This window comes from Globicephala melas, chromosome 12 (genome assembly GCF_963455315.2).
Source record: "Globicephala melas chromosome 12, mGloMel1.2, whole genome shotgun sequence".
NCBI classification, from domain to species: domain Eukaryota; kingdom Metazoa; phylum Chordata; class Mammalia; order Artiodactyla; family Delphinidae; genus Globicephala; species Globicephala melas.
In genome coordinates, this window is record NC_083325.1 from 7,513,355 (window position 1) to 7,532,670 (window position 19,316).

General features: G+C 39.0%; 1 protein-coding gene across 2 annotated transcripts in view; it reads left to right on the plus strand.

Annotated features, from left to right (window-relative positions):
- Positions 1 to 19,316, plus strand: part of AFF3 (ALF transcription elongation factor 3) — a 574,404-nt gene that overhangs the window by 365,760 nt on the left and 189,328 nt on the right. For both annotated transcript variants that reach the window (XM_060309207.1, XM_060309208.1), the window contains 2 exons: positions 8,082 to 8,118; positions 17,572 to 17,623. In XM_060309207.1, coding sequence (XP_060165190.1) covers positions 8,082 to 8,118; positions 17,572 to 17,623 — 89 coding nt within the window. The remainder of the gene's footprint in view (positions 1 to 8,081; positions 8,119 to 17,571; positions 17,624 to 19,316) is intronic.

Genomic DNA, 19,316 nt, shown 5'->3' on the forward strand with positions numbered 1-19,316 from the left:
GAGTTTCCCTTGATTGTCTTTTCCTCTGTAAATATTCCTGCTACAGGCACACGAATCTGATTTTCAACAGTTTGCAAGCATAGGTCTGTTCATTCCAAGGGAAGAAATCAAACTTGCAGTCCTACCTACCTCCACTTCCATACTTCCTGCAAAATATGATGAATATTACAATTATCATGTTATCTAAAAACACTTGTGAAGTTGAAATGCATCTTACGATCATTTTATACATCCAGTGTGATTGTATGTCTTGTTTTTTCCTGAAAAGCTATTATTAAATTAATGATGTATTTTAAAATCAGTGTCTTAGAATTGAGGACATGAAGTATATAATTTCTCGGTTATCTTTTATAAAGCTGAAAATATTTTCTAGGACTTAAAAAAAATGATTTCCATATTTTCTAAGAACCAGCATACACAGAATATCAGCTACAAAATATATTTAAATTATACGTGAGTCTAATAAGTTTTGATTTTTATTAACCATCCAACACGTAATTACATATTCATTACAAAGGTGAAATTATGCACATAGAAGAAGCAAAATATGAAAGTTTCTCATGCCCTTGTCCAGATTTTACTTCCCTACCCACAGATGACTATCAAGAGTCTGGTGTGTACCATTTCAGTCATTTTCCCTGTGTGTTACATACACATATGTGCATATGCAGTTTTTTAAAAATCCTAAATGGTACTAAAAGTACTTTTTCTAAGAGTAGACTTTTTTCCAGATACACACAGTACATAAATATCATTGCTAAATATTAACATCACAACGTTCTAAAGCAAATTATTGAAATAATAGTTCATTATTATCACAGTGGTAAATGCCAGTCTAAGTGTCGGTTTTTATTTCCCTTAACAAGGCGTATTTAGAGATCTTCCCAAGTGAATATGTAGAGATTTTCTTACTTTTTCTTAACAGCAGCAAAATATCTCATAGTGTGAATTTGCTGTAATTGCTGTCCTTTAATGGACATTGAGACTGTTAATGGTTTGCTGTTAACACAAACACTGTTACAACACACAGTTTTTGTAAGTGCCTCTGTGTGTGCCTCTTATTCAGTGTCTCTTGTCCAGACACCTAGAACAGGAGCTGGGGTGCTGGAGGCATCAGAAGCCTTATTTACCCTTGACTATGTTTCAAGAGTATTTTTTTATGAATCTTTGCCAGTGTTTAATATTATCTGGTTTTTTATCATCGTGTCTGTAGTATGGATGAAAAACTGTTATTTCGTTAATTTGCACTTCTCCAGTAATTTCTGAGTTTGAGCATTGACTGTTTTTCCTTTGCAAATTGCCCATTCATGTCCATTGCCACTTTAAAAAAATGATTCGTAGGAACTCCTTATATCTTACTCATTTGCCTGTTCTATATGATGCAACTATTTTCTTGCAACCTTACTTATGTACCTTTTATACTAGCAAAGTGTTTAAATTTTCATGTCAGAGAAAAAAGATCTTTCCCGGCCCAACATTCTAACAACGTTCTCTATTTTATTGTAATTCTTTTATAATTTTTGTTTTTAGGTTTAAACATTTTGTTTGCATTGGTGTGTCATAGGATTCTAGCCTTATTCTTTTCATTGGTTGAGTAGATGATGGCAACACTATCAACAAATTAGCCCATCTTCCCCCCACTGGTTTGAAATACCACCTACGTCAACAACTGAAAGTCTCATAAATACACAGTTTTGTTTCAGGACTGTCTATTCTGTTCTTTTGATATATTCATCTCATTCTTTCCCAATAACTCATTGTTTAAGTCAGAGGTCAAATAACTTTTTATTTAAAGAATCAGATAGTAAATGGTTTAGGCTTTGTAGACAATATCTGAATGAATGAATGTGACTACGTTCAAATAAAACTTTATTTACAGAAACACAATTAGTAAAGAAGTCTTACAACTCAATAATAGAAAGAGAACTCGTTTTAAGAATAGGCAAAGGATTTAAAAAGACATTTCTCCAAAGGTGATCTACAGATAACTAATAAACATATGAAAAGACACTATTGCTATCATTTAGGAAATGCAGATCAGAACTACCATGAGATACTCCTTCCTACCTACTTAAAGGGGTAAAATCAAAGACAGACAATACCCAGTGTTCACACGAGTGTGGAGAAATTGGAACCCTGATGTCAGTTGCTGGTGGGATCTTAAATGGTGCAGCCTCTTTGAAAAAGTTTCAACATTTCCTCAAAGGTTAAACATTGCATTGTTGTATGACCCAGCAATTCCACTCCTAGGTATATCCCCAAGAGAATTGAAAACACACGTCTGCAAAAAATCTTTTACACGCATGTTCACAGCAGCATTGTTCATAACAGCCAAAAAGTGGAAACAGTACAAATGTGCATCCACTGATGAATAGATAAACAAAAGTGATACATCTTTATAATGAAATATTATGCCACATAAAAAGGAACGAAGCATTGATACATGATTCAACATGGATGAACCTTGAAAATATGCTGAGCAAAGGTGAAAGACCTTTCAACTTTGTCACACCTTGTCACAAATGACAAGACCTTTCACCTTTGTCACACCTTGTCACAAATGACAACATGTCCAGAAGAGGCAAATGCAGAGAGACAGGAAATAGAGTAGTGGTCGCTTACAGCTTAGGGGTAGGGAGAGAGGGTTGAGTGACAGCTAAAGGATAAAAGCTTTCTTTTTGAAGTGTTGAAAATGTCCCAAAGTCCCTTAATAAGAATGATTCCAATGTGTTATTGTTAAATATAATAATTTCTTATTCTGTGTCCAGCTGAGGGTACTTCCTTCTATTTTTCTAGCTTTCTGAATATTTTAAAGGTTTGAATTTTCTTTCCATTTAAAAAAATTAAGGTATAATTTACAAACAGGCACTTCCCTGGTGGCACCGTGGTTAAGAATCCACGTGCCAATGCAGGGGACATGGGTTCAAGCCCTGGTCCAGGAAGATCCCACATGCCTCGGAGCAACTAAGCCCGTGCGCCACAACTACTGAGCCTGTGCTCTGGAGCCCACGAGCCACAACTGCCAAAGCCCGCATGCCTAGAGCCCGTGCTGAACAATAAGAGAAGCCGCCGCAATGAGAAGCCTGCGCACCGCAATGAAGAGTAGCCCCCGCTCGCCACAACTAGAGAAAGCCCGCACGCAGCGATCAAGACCCATTGCAGCAAAAAAAAAAAAAAAATAGGTGACTTTACAGAGTGTGGGGACATTACATGATTTTAATAATGCTTTTCTTTCAAAAAGTTCACAATAAGTGCTGGTAACGTATCTTGTATCGGACTTCCCTGGCAGTCCAGTGGCTGAGACTCCGTGCTCCCAATGCAATGGGCCCAGGTTTGATCCCTAGTCGGCGAACTAGATCCCACATGCTGCAACTAAGAGTTCACAGGCCGCAACTAAAAGATCCCACAACTAAGACCTGGCACAGACAAATAAATAAATAAATATTTAAAAAAAATTTTATCTTGTATCAATGTAATAAGACTTCATTAGTGTCATTTCTACTCTGACGAATCACCATAAACTTAGTGACTCACGACAACATAAATTTATTATCTTACAGCTCTGGAAGACAGAAGTCTGAAATCAGTTTCACGGAGCTAAAATTGAGGTGTGGTCAGGGCTACGTTTCTTCTGAATGTTTTAGGGAAGAGTTTGTTCTCTTGTCTTTCTCGGCTTCTAGAGGCTGCCCTGCTTACTTAGCTTGTGGCCCTCATCATGCTGACCTCTGACCTCCTTGTCACATCTTCTCTGACTCTCCTGCCTCCTCCTTTTCCTTATAAGAAACTTGGTGATGATACTGGGCCCACCTGGATAATCCTGGATAATCTCCCATCTCAGAATAGTTAACTGAATCACATCTGCAAAGTCCCTTTTGCCATGAGAGGTAACATATTCACAGGGCCTGGGAATTAAGATACAGACATCTTTGGAGGAGCCCTGACTGTGCCTACTTCAAAGACATCACGAGTTCTCACCCATAGTGCACTTCTTTTAACCTGTGTCTCAACTATTTAGTATTCTGACAGCTGGAGGCTTGCAATTCATTAATTAGCCTACTAATGTTTGAGATGATCACAGTTGCTACTATGTAGGAGCTAGAATTGTTTATGGAATTTGCAGGGCAGAATCTCCAAAATGACTAATAAATGATGAAATTAAGCCCTTATTGAGATTAAAGGGGCAGTTTGACCTCACAAGTAAAGTCGATTTAAATGTGCTTTCTGAGCTACCAGTACCACTAAATTAATTAGCTACATACTTCCAAGAATTTTCCCAATTTGTCCGGGTATTGAAGGACATAATATATAATAAAGTCAATTGATATTGAACTTGGATGTTTTTTTCTATTCTCTGGAGGCTTAATTGGGAGTCACAATTCCCTAGACAAACACTATCAGACGTGCCTGCCTCATTCTTCAAATCTCAGAAGTTATTGACTTTGGTAAAGAAAAGAATGCATGCTATTATGAGGTATTTCAACCAAGAAAAAGAAATGAATTTGCTTTGTCCTTTTCCCTCGGTTTCTGTAGCAGTCTCCTAAGTTCTGAAATGCAAATAGCTAAAATTGTAGAACTTTTTCCATACTCAGAAGGCATCTGTGCGGATCTAATGGCATTTCACAAGCATTTCATGTGGCAACGAATGCCAGATCTGATGGGATCAGACCTGGTTTGAAACTATTCTTGCTGATCAGTTTCTAAAGCATTAGGCAGAAAAGTTCTAGCATGATTACAGAAATGAGAATCCTATTGCCATCCTCTTTCTACAGTACAAGGAGAATGAAAGCCAGCAAGTGTGAAGGAAAGTGCTTTGAAGTTGGGAAGTTTATGATATGTCTCCCTCTTTGGGGTCCTAGCGTGCTTCAGAAACGACCACAAAATGCTTGGGCTAAAACTTTTTGTTTACTTCATTACCTCAAAGTAAACATTTACATTTACTGTCATTTACATTCTTTCAATTGTTTTGAGCTTTAGAGAAAAGAAAGGGATTGGTAGGGAAGCAGTAAGACCAAACCACACCAAGTGGTGCTTTTTCCTAGAGTAATTAGCTTTACGTGGAGGTCTGAAAACCAAAGAAGATATATTTCCATTTCTTGCCTTTTGTAATTCTAATGATGTATTGACAGACAAGCAAGAGGAGATAAGGGTACAGCAGTCCTCAGATGGTTCCAAAAAGCCATTTTTAAGGAGTGTTCTCACAGGATAAAGACTGCCCTCCATCAGCAACATGGCTTAAGAACAACTCTACTTTATCGGTTTAAGGTGCATATTTTTTTCACGTTTTAAGATCCCCAAAATCAGGGTTTGTTTTACAGCTGATGGCATTTTACAATTCATTGGCAGCCATTCTCTTCCATAGTAATACATGAAGCAATGCAGCCTTATACAGTTTGGTTACGTGTGATGAAATACGGTACTTATTATCGTGCTTCCTTGAATGGCTTTCTCGGCTGCCAGTGCACTTGGTTATTTCTGCCTTCAGTACAGTGATTTGTAAAACTTTACTTCCCAGCTAAATACCACCTTTGAAGAAGTTTGGGGATTCCTGTGTATGCAACAGTAGTTTAGGTGTTGGGAATAAAGGATTTAAGAAAGGAGAACAAGTTTCCAACTGCAGATATTCTTCTAAGTAACTAAGAAGTGGTTCTCCTCTTTGTGCACATGACCGTCAGAAGGACACACACTTGCTGAGTGAATGTGGGAAATTAAAAGCAGTAGAGTAGGGCTTCCCTGGTGGCGCAGTGGTTGAGAGTCCACCTGCCAATGCAGGGGACACGGGTTCGTGCCCCGGTCCGGGAAGATCGCACGTGCCGCGGAGCGGCTGGGCCCATGAGCCATGGCCGCTGAGCCTGCGCGTCCGGAGCCTGTGCTCCGCAACGGGAGAGGCCACAGCAGTGAGAGGCCCGCGTACCGCAAAAAACAAAACAAACCAAAAATAAACACTAAAAGCAGTAGAGTAATCTCGGCAATGCCCTGTTAGGAATTACAGGCAACTTTTTCTTATACTTTCCTATTTTTCTGAATTATTTTTTAATAAATTAATGTTACTTTTTGTTGTTTAAATAGCAAATACTTAATAGGATGGAGCCATCCTTGGGTCAAGACAATTAATAATAGTAGCGTTCTTTTTGTATGCTTTAATATGTACAGTTTATGTTATATCATGTATACCTTGATAAAGCTTTTTTTTTAAGGAGTCATAGTTGAAAATACAATTCCTGTAATGGAAATTTGACACAGTGTAGTGTAAACATAAAGAAAGCAAGTAAGTCCTTCTGAGATTCAGGAATATTTCAAAGAACAGGTAACCCTTGAGCTTTTTTGTTCTGAGCCTGGAAGGAAGAATGAAGTTCGCCAGGCAGAAAACAGAAAATGGCAGGACATGCATCCCAAAGCTGAGGACAGGCTCTCGAGGCTTGAAGCACTCCCACACAGCAGTGATGAAATGCCTTTCAGCCCTGGGTTCTCGTAACTTGCATACACATCACCTCCTCTGCTGACTCACTGGGCTCCCAGGCCCGGAAGGCAGGGGCTTTGTACCCTCACTTCTGTAACCCTTGAGGACCCAACAGAGAACCTAGCAGGCCTCCTTGAATGCTCCCAGAGGAGGCTGAAATGACAGTGCGCAGATGTGTTGAGCCATGCCCCAGACATCTACTCAGGGACGATGTTCACAAAGGGAGAGAAGGCCTTTGAGACAGAAGCTATAGGTGTAAGGGTGCCTATCTGGATGGGGCAGCAGGAGACACAGAAGCAGAAAGGGCTTCAGTGCCTGGGGCTTGTTGCCCTCTGCTCTGAACCCAGCCTGGCTCTGTGAAGGACGAAGGATCTGCACACTCTGTGGGGCCCCCAGGGTTTTGCAGCCAGCTGAGCAGGGCAGTAGTCCTTCATGGACCCTGTCTCCATTCATTCATTCTTTTATAACTCTCCTGTATATTTCATATTAAATGGGACTTCTGCAAGGAAAGAGGATGTGAATTCCCAAGACAAAATTTAGCATTTCACTTTAATGGAAATAAAATCAGGTTCAATCACTGTTTACCTGATCAATAACTGAACTCAAATACCACATAGTACTGGCTTTCTGCCATTTCAGATAAGTGGAAATCTGTAATAATCTTTCTACCCACCAATGCGAGATTGACAGCAGTTGTTCAGTGGAGTGTCCCTGATGGGATGGTTGCCAGCCTCGTCTGCAGAAAGGTGGTGAGAGTGAAGGTACATTCAAAGGGAAGTGGGTTAGATTAAAAATCAATAATATAGGACACTTCGCTGGTGGTGCAGAGGTTAAGAATCCGCCTGCCAGTGCAGGGGACACGGGTTCAATCCCTGGTTTGGGAAGATCCCACATGCCGCGGAGCAACTAAGCCTGTGCACCACAACTACTGAGCCTGCGCTCTAGAGCCCGCAAGCCACAACTACTGAAGCCCACGTGCCACAACTACTGAAGCTCACATGTCTAGAGCCCGTGCTCTGCAGCAAGAGAAGCCACTGCAATGAGAAACCCACGCACCGCAACAAAGAGTAGCCCCTGCTCGCCTCAACTAGAGAAAGCCTGTGTGCAGCAGCGAAGACCCAATGCAACCAAAACTAGATTAATTAATTTCTAAAAAAAGGATTGAAAAGAAGGACTCAAACAAGTACATGTGCATGTGTGTGTGCTTACCAGGTACTGAGGAGAGGGGGAAATGGGGAAACACTGCCGAAAGGGTAAGGAATTTTACTTTGGAATGATTTCTTTTGCAACTAGATAGGGGTGGTGGTTTCGTACGTTGTGACTATGAAATGCCACTGAATTGTTCAGTTCAAAGTGGTTAATTTTATGTTATGTGAATTTCACCTCAATAAATAAAACAAAAAGTCTGTAATACAACATGGAAGTGATTGTGAGCTCTGTTACCAGAGCTGCTTAACAAACACGTAAATGTTTCTCATTACGGTAGCTGGTAGAGATTATGATCCGTGATTAGGTTCTGAATGACCAGTAATATATCTCATATTCAAGTTACATTTTGAAAGTCAAAATAAGAAAATTAATTGATATTTCTTGTTTTTCTTTTTTCTTTCTTTTTTTTTTTTAGGACTCTCAGCTCACTTCCTCGGGACACAGTAATCCAAGTAAGAAAAGTTTCTCGCTATAGCTTCATATGTGGGCGTTGGAGGGGGTGGAACAGGTGAGGAGGTTTAAAAGAATTTCACTAAAAGACAAAATCCAGTGGGGAAAGGAGGGCCATTTGTCCAAGTGCTACCCAAAATGGGTAAGATGCATGGTGACCGTGAATGCTCCTCTGTCTTTTTATTCAAGGGAGGGAGGGCCAAAACATAAAATGGTGAATTTCAAACCAACCCGAGGAGGAAGGACCGCCATCCTTTCTTATAGTTGGCCTCTGGTATGTGTGAGGGGAAAAATTTTTAAAGGCAGCTAATGAGTTACCTAAATTGAGAGAAAATAGGTGGGTAAAGAGATCAGAAGACCTCATGATAAACGTTCTTAGAATCCATGAAGAAACCATGCCCTCTTCCAGGGAGAAACAGACTAAAGGGTCCAGGAAGGAATTTCATTACTGAACCCAGTGTCTAATAAAACATGTGGACTTCATCATCAAAGAGAGAATATCATTCCATGAAGTATTGTTTTAATTCTCTTCTTTGGCACTGTTAATTGGTATTAATGTTTTCTTGAGCATTAAACATGCATAAGCTACCCCATTCATGTCGTGAAAGCACACCCATGAAGACTGGGCTCTGTTAGTCTCCTGATCGGCCAGTCGGCTGAGAGCATCCCTTGCAAATTTCAAAGCTATGTTTAAACATGAAAATCACTCTGAGCCAGTAGATGTGTCTTAGGAACTGAGGCTCACCTACTGAGCATCTGTGAGGGCCGGAGGATTATGGAGAAAAGAGATCCAGACAAATGCATTGGGAAGCCCCAGACTTTTAATGCACAGCTAGAGAAAGGCCAGGGTAGGAGGATGACGGCATAATGAGCCACAGGCAGTATCCCTTAGTTATCCCACCCTCTGCTGGAATTTGCTGTGAGTACTAGCACCAGGGAAGAGGTGACATGCCAAGGGACTTGAGATCTATAGAAATTAATAAATGTAATAGTAAGGAAAGGAATCAGGAGATGCATGGTTAGGTCCACGAGGTGCGTAGGCATCAGCATCATATGCTGAAGGCTAGAGCGTACGGAAGAATTGCCATTGCTCCCCTCACCATTTCCTTCCATTCGAATTTAAACAGCTCAGCGTAAAGGGAGGAGAAAATAGATACAATAGAATAAATGTACCTTCTCTCAGCTTGGAGTCTTTGACGTAAAGAAGAACAGAGGAAACAGCTGTTCAGTCCCGTCTGTGTTCAGTCTCTTCTTCACGTATGCTATTTTATTTAATCCTAACCGTAGCTGTGTGAAGTAGGCATGACATCTCCATTCTGCACGTGATGAAAATGAGATTCTGCAGCTAATAACTAACCCATTACCTTGACCCCCAAAATGTTGCTTCTGTCCCTTCAGTGTGAGATTGAATTCTTGTCCAAGATTTCTGTTTTCATCTGGCATATTTTTACAGCATGCCATAACTTTCACTCGCTGATGCTACGATTGAGATTATGTCAAAGCAGACCTATCTTCTGGGGAATTGTGAGTGGCACTTGCATGGTGTGGTATAAATCCCTCTGGCATTTTATCACCTGAGGACATTTGTAATTGGTTTTCTCTTTTCTAGGGGTAAGGGGATTTTTTTTTTCAAATAAATCCCCGCCCCTCAAAACCAAGCACATCTATAAAAAGGTAATATCACTATTTAAAAATCATAGTGATGTGGTATATATATATGCAATGGAATACTACTCAGCCATAAAAAAGAATGAAATAATGCCATTTGCAGCAACATGGATGGACCTAGAGATTATCATACAAAGTGAAATAAGTCAGACAAATATCATATGATATCACTTATGTCTGGAATCTAAAATATGACACAAATGATCTTACTTACAAAACAGAAACAGACTCACAGACATAGAAAACAAACTTACGGTTACCAAAGGGGAAGGGGGGATAAATTAGGAGTTTGGGATTAGCAGGTACAAACTACTATATATAAAATAGTTAAACACTTAGGTCCTACTGTATTGCACAGGGAACTATATTCAATATCTTGTAATAAACCATAATGGAAAATAAAAAAAGAAAGATAAAAATTGCAGTGTCCTCTGTAGATTATAGCACATTGGAAATTTTAGGACAGCTGGTCCCACCAGCATTTCCTGTGCTGTTTCTTGTATTTGGTTTGGAATCATTACAGCTTTGGGAGTCATGACTCCAGTAAATATGTAGAAAATAGGAAAAAACTGTACTTCAGAGAGAGAAAATGTGTATTGATGGACTGACCTTCCCCACTTTAGGTCAGTCATTTTTATCTTTTTGAAATTAGAAAAACTAACTTGTGTAGGTACTAAGAGAAGAGAGTGTATAAATTAAACAGAAAATTATTTTTTAATCCAAATCTTTTTAAAGAGAGCTACTTTAGCCAGTTTGCTGATTACCGATTAATTTAATTTAATATAAAATAGAAGCTAATTAAGTATTGAGAAACTTAAATATTAAAACAGGTGATGTACGTCTACAGTTTCTTTAAAGCGTAAGACTGTCCTGTTCAGGTGGCAGCCTGAGCATAAGCGCTTCTTTCCCTGCCTTCACAGTCTCCATTGAACTAACCGTAAAGCAATAGTGATGCAAATAAATCCGTAACAGCACTGAGAACCAGAAATTCAGCTGAGTGTCTGGAAAATGGAGACTGGACAGGACCCTACTGTTAGATAGATAATCCTGGGCAGGGAAGGTCATGACCCAGAAAAAGAAAAAAGGAAAATAATGAACCAAACAGGAACAAGCTGTGGTGGTAGAGGGAATGTCCTTGGGAGCTCCAGGAGAGACTTGATTTCCTCTCAACCCCAACAGAGAAGAGACGTGGACTGTGCGTAGTGATAGGAACGTGGCCATTCTTCCACCCATTACTCCTCTACCACTATCCTAGCGGGTTTTCATACAGAGCTTTCAGTCTGGCTTTCCTCCCTCAAAAAAACAAAATACAAAAAAAACACATAGTAATATTTGCTAAGAAAATGAACAGCTAACTAGAACTTCTAGTTGGGAGCTAGTACCTAAGAGAGAAGCAGAATAGATTCTGAGATAATACCAGACCTTAAACATAGATATCTCTGATGGGTGGAGGAAGAGCTAACTTTTCTCAAGAAGGAAGTAAACCGAAATGCTATACACCCAGAATAAAGTACTTCGTATTTTTGTTGGGGAGTGAGAGAGCAGCCAGGGCTCCCAGCTTGTCTTGAGGCCTCTTCTCCTGAACCCTAAATGAAGCCTTCCAGTTAACATACCCTGTCCACTTAGAAAGAGCCCTAAATCAGCCCTTCCCTACAAGGGAGACGTATGTTAGCAAAATGGATCAATATACTAATATGGGAAATCCACGCCAGTACCTTTGTTAACCAGCCTGTTATCATTCAAAGATGTGAATACATAACCCAGGAGCACCAAAGCGAAGGAATGACCCAGAGGAAATCTACTTAATTCAAGGAACAGAAGAAAAAAATTTCAAATGTAATTACAGTCTTCAGAAGGATTTGAAATTATTTGCATCAAATAAAAAGACCAGATTGGTATGAAAAAGAAGCAGTTACAGAAGAAATGAGCACTCCGGAATTAAAAATAGGGTTGACAAAATTTAAAAATTCAATAGATAATAGCTGAAGTCTGAAGTCTGGAATATAAGGTTGAAAACATTTTTTTTTTCTGAATATAAAGCAAAAGTCAGATGGAAAATATGAAAGGAAGTTAAGTTACATGGAAGATTAGTCAGGGTGGAAAGGTCAAATCCAGCTAGTAGGAATACCAGAAAAAGAAAATGGATAAGAATAAATAATAATAGAAATAGAATTCCTCAGGAAATGAGCACTCATTGTCAAAAACACTTGTGTGCAATGAAACAAGAGCAAGGAAAAAGAACAGACAGCAGAGAATTAGAGAGATCTCCAAGGCCTTCAGATATTGGAATTACCAAGCCCAGAATATAACGTAAGAGTGCTTACTTTAATTTACGGAAATGAGAGAATTGAAAATATGATAGAGAACAACAACATTTGAAAATGTACTAATCAGAACCTCTAGAAGTTAGAAAATAATAACAGAAATAAAATTTCTTTGGTCAGGTTTAACAGCAGATTACACATAGGTGAAGAAAAAGTAATGAATCAGGAAACTGAACTTAAGAAATTATCTAGAATGCAACCTAGAGAGACAGAAATGGAAAATATGAAAAGGAAGTTAACAAACCTGGAGTATAAAGTGAGAAGGCCTAAATATATTTAACTAGAATTCCAGAAAAAGATAAGGGAACAGAGGGAATATTAAAGGAGATGATGGCTGGAAATATTCCAGAATTGAAAGACACTAACCCATAGATTCAAGAAACCCAATGAATCTTCCCAATGAATCTTAAGCAGGATAGATAAAAAGAAGTCCACCCTAGACATATTATAGTGAAACTGCAAGCCACACAGGTAAAGGAAAAATTCTTAAAGTGCCCTTAATAACTTCAAAGAAGTAACAATTAAACTTCCAGTTGACTTCTCAACAGCAGCCGTGTATCTGGAATTTGACAAGGTGATTCTCAAATTTATTTGATAGAACAAGGAACCAAAAATAACTCAGACACTCCTTAAGAAGAACCAGGTTGGAGCCTTGCCTTACTAATATTATTATATGAATGAATGAATGAGTGAATGAATGAATAAATGTTTTAGCTAAGTAATGAAGATAATAATAAATTGAGCAATGAAACATGTAAAGGACCCAGAAACAGACCACAGATTTATGAAAACTAGATTCGTGTCAGAGCTAAAATGTAGATCAATGGGGAAAGAATGGGCTTCTTAATAGATAGTACCAGAATAATTGGTTATCTATAGGGAAAAAAAGGAAGCTATCTCCTACCTGACATCATATACAGAAACTATTCCAGGTATTTGTAGAAGACCTAAATGTGAACAGTAAAATTATACACTTTCAAAAGGTAATAGAGAACATCTTTCTGATGTATTTCTTAAGTAGAACACCGAAAAAGTGTCAAATAAAGGAAAACGGCAGTTTTTTGTTTTTTTTTTTTTGCGGTATGCAGGCCTCTCACTGTTGTGGCCTCTCCCGTAGCACAGGCTCCGGACGCACAGGCTCTGCGGCCATGGCTCATGGGCCCAGCCGCTCCGCGGCACGTGGAATCTTCCCGGACAGGGGCACGAACCCGTGTCCCCTGCATCGGCAGGTGGACTCTCAACCACTGTGCCACCAGGGAAGCCCAAAATGACAGATTTTTATAAGGAGATGCTGCACAGCAGTGAGGGTGAATGAACCAAAGCTATGTACATCACATTGGCTGAATCTAAAGTCATATCATTGAATGACAGAAGTAATCCCAGAAGAATGCCTACACTATGATTGCATTCATACGAAATTTAAAATCAGGAAAAACTAAAGACTTTTATTTACAAATTAATTCATGGTGGCAGAAACTGTCAAGAAAGGGAGAATGATTAACACAAAAATCCATTGCTAGCTAGCTGGGCTTGAATAGGACACAAGCTCAGGAGGCTTCTGGGTTATTTCTTGTCAGTGTCCCCTTTCTGGGCCTGGAAGGTGTTTTTACAGTTAACTCATTTTACTTTTTAAAAACTGTATATAAACATTTTTGTACACATTACATGCATGCTCTATTGAATTTCTCTTTAGGAAAAGCATAGCCTTTACTTGAGACAAATGAACCTGTGCCATGATGAGATATAAGAATGAGAATCCATTTGACGTAAATACTGGGAACCCTTGCCTTCTTTCAAGTGTAGTGGCCGTCCCTCCGTGCAGGTCCAGTCTCTCTACTGTTCCTTAGAGGCTGATATATATGTTGTTATAATATTGTAAATTCCGTTACTCATGTATAATTTTTCTCATGGCCTATGGGCAATTCCCAAAATTAAATTATTGATAAAATTAATATTAATGAGGATGACTCATTAATAGTTACTGAACAGAATATAAATATTTTAAATCTTGGCTATGCCGGAGGAAAGGTATATCTGTGCATAGTGGGATGTGAGTTGCCTCACTTTGCGTAGTACAAAAGAAAAGGTACTGTCAGAAGCTGTTTAATCAAAAAATAGGTTAAATTTATTCAAAGTTAAAATACCCACTAGACACTAAAGTTTAACAGAACTAACAAAAATTTTAAGCGGAAGGGAGGTGGCAGTATAAGTGTATTAAATATCTTATCTCTCATTTTTCATATCAGAAATTATTACATACTGTCTGAAGTTGATTCGTCTAGAAATAAGCATATTACTTAGCGTTATAGTTGCAGGGCTAACAGGACTAATGACAAAAGCAAGCAGAGCCGTTACCTTTTCTCTACTGTTCAGTTTTTTTTTCTTTACGCTGAGCACAGATTCCTTTTATTATAAAGTGGTAGCACAGCAAAACTTGCCTTCGAAGCAGAATACAGCCTAGGTCTATTTTGATTTCCTTTTCATAGCGCTAATTATGGTACTCCAGCAGTGCAGTCATTTTCAGTTGAAGGGGCGTGAATTAGATATTATCTATGTTTCCAGAGAGACTACTCGACATAAAAGTCCTTGGTAGATTTACTGGATTAAACATGTAGTTACTGTAATTTTTTAAGTGACCTGGTGGAGGCATCAAGCCGTTTCATACCTTAACTTGTATACCGTCTCAGTGGTGTGTGTACCTTTCTCCTCTTTTCCCACTGTAGCGTGGGACACTGCATTAATGATAGGTCATCAGACAGAAGACATATACTGAGCAGGTAATATATGTTTGGTACTGTGGAAGACTCAGGTAGACAAATATGGAGTGTCAAGTTGAAAGTATACATGTCATATACATATACACCTACATATGTATTTATATGTGAGTGTGAATGTATACATTTACTTTCTATGGCTCGTTTTTTCTCTTTCTCTCTTTAATTATATGTCTGCCTGCAAAAGGACCACACTGCACCTGAGCCTCTCTCTTATGCCCAGTGTCTTAAAGATCAATGCAGGTTCCTTCCCTAGGAGAGCAGTGTTGAATCTATCATGAAAACAGCTGGAATAATCAGGACGAAGCCCCAACAGTCCTCATTGGCGGCGGAGAGGAAACATCTGAGCACCCAACTGAAAAATCCCTTACTGAGGATTTTTTCCGGCTCCCATTCATCATTTTCCCTTGGGTCCTGATAAAGAGCCGATGATTCTCCATGGCTTGTGCACAGAGACACTTCAAGTTAACTTCAGAAATTACATCACGTAAAATTGCCAGATATTGGGGAGAATTTTGTGTTCTGAAGGGCAAACGGAGTTTTACTTCCTGACTCCATCCTGCGTTTCCTTTTCTCCAAAAAGGTTAATTCATGATCCGCTGAGAGCACTCATTCTCCGACTGTTCATACATGCCCAGTGTGGCCCCATTGCATCCTTCCTGTTTGCCAGAACCGATTCTGTTTTCCCTGTTGCCACAACATAAGTGCTGCTAAGAGCAGAGATAACCAGCTGCAGCTTTGTTCCTGCGCCGTTCCCGCTCCCGATTCCCGCAGCCCCCAGATCCCATGTGCAATAAGGCCTCTGTCCTCTCAGCCCACGGGGTATCTGGCAGCATTGTTGGTCAAGGTGAAACATGTTTATTCAGACATCCAAACACTGTCTTCATGTATCAGATTGATTTCCTTTTTTTTAATGACATAAGTTGTTGAGAAACGTTTACTCCTGGGCTTCTGAGCCTGCTGCCTACATTCCTGATGATGATTGGATGTGGGGTAACTTCTGGCAGCTCCAGACCAGGGAAAGTAACCAATTTCTCCAAATTAAAGGGGGAAAAAAAGATCGCTATGTTTGAGAAAAATTAAACCTCCATTTAGTTTTATCTTAGGTGATGCAGGTGTTACAACTCTGTACTTTAGGATTCTGGCAGGAATTGTGGTTTCTCATTTGAAAAGTGATTTTGGACAGTACTAAGGTTATTTTCTAGCACCAAAGCCAGTTGACAAGGTCTTGCATGTCTCCTAAGTGAGTTTACAACAAACCTGGCCTGGAAGAGAAAATATATTATGAACGTACAAGCTTTAGAGCAAGTTTATTAATTCTCTGCCTCTATTTTTACTTCAGCATGGTTTCCCACGTACTGGGACTCCGTCAGTGTTTGCTATTGAGGCAGTTAAAATAGATGTGACTTTTCACAAGGTGACTGTCCCTCACGTATGTCCCGGCAGTGTGTAGACACACATTAGCACAGAGTTACATCTGAGATAGATGTGTGCACTATATGTCACTGTCTTCTTTCTCTCACAACCGTTCTGTTTGAAAGAACTAAAAGGAAAAGAAATTATAAAGTTTACTTTTGAGTTCAGTTTGGACGATATCTTCAGAATGTGTTCATCATGTAATTTAGGGGGTCATTCCCAAGCCTCGGTGACAGTAAGCTAATGGCTACAGCTGACAAAAGGGACTTGGTACAGGACATAGGCCTGAAGCCCTAAACAGCAGACTGGGGGATTCTGTGAGGTCTCCAGGCCTGGCTTGAAAGAGCAAAGCAAAGCAAGTTGCCACCATCAGGCCCATCTCTTGCAACTCATAACCTTCTCTGGGGTATGTTAAACTATTAGCACTACATAACCAGCCTAACTAACCACAGCTAACTCACAATGGCAGTCATGACCTTCCTCCATCCCATAGCCTCAAGAAAACAAAAAGAAATGCCTTACAATATAAGGATGTATGGTGTCAAGCCATCAATGGTCGAGGATCTAAGACTTACATTACGTCAACTGCAAGAGGAATTTGCCCTTTAAAACTACAAGAAACGAACTGGTTCCAGGCTCCCTTCATTAAAACCCATTCAATCCTCGGTGACCACAGACGGCAGAAACATTTCTTTAACTAGTCTCTCAGATGGCCAGGAAGGATTTCTGATTTATATCTTATTCTGCATTAACAGGGTGACCCCAGAACCTGCTGCTGGGGCTCTCTGTGGCGTGTAATTCTTGGGAATCTTGTAAGCTGGGGTGCAACCTCAGTGTTGTGTAAAATTCTCTCCTCCAAGTTCTGATGTCACCTGACCTGGTTTAGCTTGTGTTTGCAGAAGGGATCGGAATTCAAAACGCCTTGCATCTAGAATGCTAATGGGGTTTATTTCCTTAAGTTTTCTGTAAAAGAAGTAGAAGGAAACAGATGCCATCTGTAAGGTATTCATCTTTTGGCAGGGTCTCCACTCTGAACCTCTGCTTGTTTGCAAACAGCTCCGTAGTACCTATTCACAGATCCTTGCCCGGGCCATTGTATTACAAAGAAGAAATTATTTTGCAAATCCGGTTCTTGGACAATAAAAAAGATGTTTGAAAAGCTTCCTGCTGCACATTTTGAATGGTTGTTAGTAGGAGTGTGGAAATATATTGAACCTCTCTTAAATCTTATAGGCTGTAACGCTCACATGTTGGTATTTTCTTCCTTTTTAAGAGAAAGGTGATGCTGAGCCAGGGAGTCCAGACAATGGCACATCGAATACATCGTAAGTCTGTTTCCTGTTTCTATCCCGAGATGACTGTTCTTTAATATGCTTATAATATGGAACTGCGCAAATAACTTGTTATAGTAACAGTAATAATGGAAAGAAGCCTGTGGTTCTCTTTCTCATGGTAATGTGTTTTTTAATGCGTTTGGGTGCATATGCATTTTGAGGTCTTTCTTATGCTTTAGCCCAGTAAGAATAATCTTGAAAACACAAGGCTCCTCTTCATAAAGTACAAATGTAACGAGATTTAACGGTATTATTTTGGCAGGGGGTGGGGAGGAAAGCTTTTGGAATTTGCTTGGCAACTTCCATCACTGTCATAAATAATTAGAGGACTTTTCACGCATACTAGGAGATAGTCTGTCCTGCACACCTGGGAAGTACCAGTGTCATTTTAAAGCCTGCCCTTTGCAACCTGACCTCTGAATTATGTGAAATATACAGTTATAGATATCTCTGGACCCTCAAGGGTTTGTTCATAGTTTTGAGTTAACAAACACAGTTTTGAAAAGATAAGAAGAGGCTTTTAAAACATGTTCTTCACTCTACGTTTTGTCTTTTTCCTCTCGATAGCCAAGCAGTCCAAAAAATGTTTTGACGATTAATTCGATGCCAAATTTATATGCCAAAGTTTACATAATTCACAAGCTAACAAATTATTTTAGCTCCATAGGAATTAGTAACAGGTTTACTCCTTAAAAATCATTATTTTTTATCATTTCTGAGGAGTTAAATGTATTTTCTTATTATAAGACAGTTTTGTGCATATATCTATATTTGGACCAGTGCTCTTATTACTAAGCATTTAAAGTGCTATTCATTAGAAATGACAGCTTACGATATAACATTATTGAGTGTATTTGTCCAAGATCTGTTTCTCAATCTAGGAAGAGCCTTTGGCTTACATAGGATGGCTGTTTGTTTCATAAAGGTTATGACTACATGTTTCTTAAGATGTTACCCTAAAAGTTCAAAATAGTTCCATTATCATGATTTCTAATGATATAATGAATGTGACTGGTTTTAAATGGTTAAAATATTACTAATTTTTAAATTTTTGATTGTAAAATATAGTAGGAAAAGGGTTTTAATGCCATCTGGAGGCATTCTAGAGAACTGAAATGGGTAGAATCATTTAAATATGTAGTTCTTTTGAGCGGTGTTTGAGACTACATAAGAATTTATGCAACTAGAATGTCAACTATTTGGGAGTAAGTTATATTTTTTTATAAATAATTTTATAAAAGTGTTAATTACTGTAGAAACAACAATTTTTCAAATTCTCGTTAACAAATCATCTTAAAAACAGGCAAAGGAGCATACAAAATATTTTGGAAAGCTGCTAGCATCCTGCATTTAATTTTTTCAAATTCAAAATCAGATTCAGTGGGCTCCGATTTTGTTAATACAGTTTGATGTGCCGCTAAAGTTCTCCGCCCCTTATACATCTCCGAAAAGTCCATTCTCTAAAAGAATTGGTTTCCATAACTCATTACCTAATCAAAATAAATATGTTGTCTGAGGAATTATTTTTAAACCCTCTGGAGATTTGTGAACAGTGAGAGTTTAAAGCATCACCCCACATTCTTGTCTCTTTGAGCAAAACAGACTTAGTCATCCATCTCATATCCTGCCTCTTGAACTAGAAACAGCAGAAATAAAGCCTGAGGCTGCAAGTATCCCTCTTAAA